The sequence below is a fragment of the Physcomitrium patens genome, chromosome 19 (genome assembly GCF_059467195.1).
Source record: "Physcomitrium patens ecotype Gransden chromosome 19, ASM5946719v1, whole genome shotgun sequence".
In the NCBI taxonomy this organism is placed as follows: Eukaryota; Viridiplantae; Streptophyta; class Bryopsida; order Funariales; family Funariaceae; genus Physcomitrium; species Physcomitrium patens.
In genome coordinates this window covers 5,046,311-5,050,418 of record NC_143428.1, presented here as the reverse complement: position 1 = coordinate 5,050,418, position 4,108 = coordinate 5,046,311, and the positions used below count along the sequence as shown (strand labels likewise).

The 4,108-nt window shown below is 37.0% G+C and overlaps 1 protein-coding gene and 1 non-coding gene across 2 annotated transcripts; one reads left to right on the top strand and one right to left on the bottom strand.

Moving 5' to 3' along the window:
* Positions 1 to 495: 495 nt before the first annotated feature.
* LOC112272809 (20 kDa chaperonin, chloroplastic) lies at positions 496 to 2,089 on the bottom strand. The gene has a single exon (XM_024500936.3). The coding sequence runs from the start codon at positions 1,534 to 1,536 to the stop codon at positions 769 to 771; it is 768 nt and encodes a 255-aa protein (XP_024356704.1). The 5' UTR covers positions 1,537 to 2,089; the 3' UTR covers positions 496 to 768.
* Positions 2,090 to 2,181: 92 nt separating this feature from the next.
* TRNAL-CAA (transfer RNA leucine (anticodon CAA)) lies at positions 2,182 to 2,265 on the top strand. The gene has a single exon. It is a non-coding gene; the product is annotated as a tRNA-Leu (tRNA).
* The last annotated feature ends 1,843 nt before the right edge of the window (positions 2,266 to 4,108 follow it).

Genomic DNA, 4,108 nt, shown 5'->3' with positions numbered 1-4,108 from the left:
TAGTCCTAATGCTATAGTGCCAAAGCTAAATTTAAATATCTTATGTGATCTATTCTAAAGGAGAAATAGCATACTTGTTATTTTTAGAGTTGTAAAGACATTCTAATATCCAATTGTCATTTTACTATAAAGTCAAACAAGAGACTCTAACAAGACAAAGGTGGAAAATAAGTTTGAAAGAAGTGGTAAATTGCATTATCAGCACAATTAGTTATCATGAAAATGGATACATGTCTCTTTCAAGTGTTTTGGCCTCACCACTATGATATTTGAAGAGGATCTTGTCAAGGCATGCTCTAACGGATAGTAATCAAGTAATGTAATCACATCGAATAAATTAAGGCTAATTTTCAGACTAAATCTGTAAGCATATAAAATTCAACTACAAAATTCAAAACTCACACCAAAACAATGAGTACACTCTGGATATCTTCTTTCTGACACCTACCTTAAGATAGCACATCCACTTTGTATAAGATATCCAGGGCACCAGAATTCAAGCATTGGCAATTTCACCACAAAAATACTGATCGTAATGAAAATCATGGAACCAACAGCCCACACAAATCTACAAAGAATGTGTCGTCCACCACAATCCCTTTCAAAACTAAAGAAGATTGCATTCATTCCTATCAAATACTACAACGCTTACTGACCTATTCCAACTCTTGTGAGTTAATACTACGTGCGCACCCTAAACTGCTGGAAGAATCTGACCTAACCCACATGCGCAAATGGAATGTATCGAGAAAATTTATGTGTAGCTCACTACGAGAGCACAGCGAGAATGTCCTGCACCCTGAGCACCACGTACTGCGTCCCGTCCTTGCCCTTGAAATCGTTGCCTGCATACTTGGAGTAGAGCACTGTGTTGCCCTTTTGCACCTCCAGAGGCTTCCGCTCGCCGTCCTCGCCGTAGCCACCTGGCCCTGTGGCGACAACAGTTCCGATTACGGGCTTCTCCTTTGCACTGTCCGTGAGCAGCACGCCCCCTGAGGTCATTGATTCCATCTCTGTGACCTGAATGAGTACCCGATCGTTGGCAGGCACAAGGTCCTTAACGTCATCCGTCGCCAGCGTGCCCACGATATCGTCTTCCTTAAGCAAGAGGTGTGGCTTCCCATTGAACTCCACCTCCGTACCCGCGAACTTGGAGTACACGATCTGCGCACCCGTCTTCACCACAGGCTCCAGCTTCTTATCGCCCAGCGCCTTGCCGTCGCCCACTGCCACCACCTCCCCGCCTTGAGGCTTGGTCTGCGCGGTGGTGGGCAGCAGGATACCACCCGAGCTCTTCTCCTCCACGGTCTGAATCTTGATAAGGATGCGGTCGCCAAGGGGCTTGAGCGTGGTGAACTTGGTCGCGACGGCCGCAGCAGCGCGCACGGCCACGCACCTACGGGAAAACGACGGAGAAGCGAAGGAAATCTGCTTAGGGTTAAGCTCCACAGACCGCAAGGGGGTAGCCTTTAGGCCCTGGAAAGCAGCCAATTTGAAGGTCTGGGCACTGAGAGCTGTTCCGACCTGAGAAGCCATGACGGTAGATTAAACCCAAACTAAGCAAGCGATTAGAAGGATGACGCGACACGAAGGCTATTGCACGACAAAGCAATGAAGGCGCATGCAATGAGGAGAATTGGGTTGGTGGGTGGTAAACAGAGAGGGAATGAGAGGCAAAGTGAGGTGGATGGAGGGGACGAGGGATTGAGGGGAATGAGACGATGCAGTGCAAAGTCAAATGACACAGGGTGGGTTTTGGTGCTTTCAGGGGGGACGGAGTGAGGTTTGGAATGCTCCAGAAGAGTGAAGTGCAGGAGAGCAGAAGAAGGGAGGAGCGGAGAGAGAGAGTTGATCGTCCTAGTCCTGACACTTGCCCAATCTCCCCTTCGTCAATGCTAGTGTTGGTGAAGAGGTGTTTTGTGTTGGGTCTGGGGAGCTTCAGTTATGGATAATGCCCCTCCTTCTCCTTAGCTCCAGAGTTGGTCGGTTTTGGGCCCTGGCCTCGGAATGGATGGATGAGCCGTGCCCTCTCCCCACACTTGCCCTCCCCCCACACACTAACGGTTGGTGTTTCGGTCAGGGGTTCTGTGTCACTGCGAGGAAGTTTTAGTTGCCAAGTGGGGGTACATGAGTTTAATATATTGTATAGAAAGAAATTCTAGAAACTTCTCGACAGTTCAAGTCAGCATGGCCGAGTGGTCCAAGGCGCCAGACTCAAGTTCTGGTCTTCGTAAGGGGGCGTGGGTTCGAACCCCACTGCTGACATACAGAATGACACTTCAGTTCTGTCACAAATTCCATTCTCCAAAGCATCTTTAAACATTTCACTCCTACTTTTAGTTCATTCGATGCCAAAGATCTCAGCTCCCCGTTCCACTGGAACAAAAACTGCTCAAACCAAGTTGAACCACAACCATCAACAACAGTGGCAGTCATTATTGATTCTCCTTCCAAAGATTCCATCTTATTCCATGAACATACTCAAATTATCAATAGATCTATATAACACATCAACTTAAGCTAGTACTAAAATCCTTTTCTCAAACAAAAATAGCAAAAATACATGATTTAGTTTCAATAGATTAACATATATAAATATTGTTGGAACAAATTTGCTTCTATCAAACACTCTCATTCCTTCTCTCTTATAAAATTTTGTCACCCTTATGATATTTCTTTTTGTCAATTGTCCATACTATAATTTATTGTAATTTTTTAATAATTTTTTTTTTCAATCGTCAATTATTAAAGAATTTTTAATATCATAGTTTTCTAATGCCATACATGTGTTTTATCTTCCATTTTTAATCATGACTAAATTGGTGTATAGATTTCTAAAAATAACAATTATTTGTGGTTATTTATGTCACACTCACTCTTATAGAAGGTGAACTTAGAATACAAATTTCAAAGTAATATGAAGAATTTTAATATATATATATATATATATATATATATATATATATAAGTATGTTACAAGGGCATTCTTATTATGATTGCAAAATCAATCTTCAACAAAGAAATTGTCTATCATTTGAACCAACTTTTAATTTATTGTAAAGATAATTGATTATCTTTAAAGAATATATTAACCAAATTTATCCAAAGAATTGTATTTTTCATTTATAATCTCTCATTTGTATTCCAATTCTTTTAATGAAGAAAAAGACAAATTATTACAAATATATTTAGATTATTATAAATTAAATAAATTAACTATTAATTTATTTTATTCTTCTAATTTTAATATCATGAATTCTTGATCAACTAAATATAAATAAGATTTAATATTTAAAATGTATAATTTTTATATATTTATATAATTTATAATTTAATACATACTAGCAAAATTCATATTGTTGCCATAGAATTCATAAGGTTGTTGTTCCATCTTAAAGAAATGATCCTTAAAAATAATAAAAACTTTGATTTTTTGATAAATTTTTTATTTTTAGTTTATAATCATTGAATAAAATGGGCATTGTATTATAAAAATTAACTCAATGATGTAGCTTATTTTGAAACATGTTATTATACTAGAAAGTGGTATAATATATAAAAATATAATATTATAAAAATTTGATTTATAATAAAGAAATAATATATATATATATATATATATATATATATATATATATATATATATATATATATATATAAAAAGAAAAAAAAAGATAGTTATAGATATTGATAGTTTATCTGCAAAGATTAGTCAAGACAAATTTGTATAGACTTGAGATGAAGTGGAATGGTACTAACATAAAGTAACATGGGCTTGTGTTGATTTTTAAATCTCTCTTTTTTTCTTCTTTGCTCAGGCTCTTGTCCCTTAGATCTAGCAAACCATTCTTTTGTAGTTTTTTCATAATATTTGAAGTATTCTATTTAAGATTGTGAGAAGTGGTTTATATTTTTATTAGCTTTTTAAAAAATTCTTACTTGCTCGGAGAAGAATTAGTGTGAAGATGGAATGTGTTTTAGAATAAAGGAAGAGCTAGCCACTCTTTAAGATCTTCTATAGGATTTTTTGGATGAATTTCTTATAATATTTTTATTATTTTATTTGGAGATTTTAAGAAGTGATTCTTCTATTTTTTGACTTTTTAAA

Coding starts and splice junctions, on each gene's coding strand:
- LOC112272809 (XM_024500936.3), bottom strand. CDS start 1,536: ATGGCTTCTCAGGTCGGAACAGCTCTCAGTGCCCAGACCTTCAAATTG.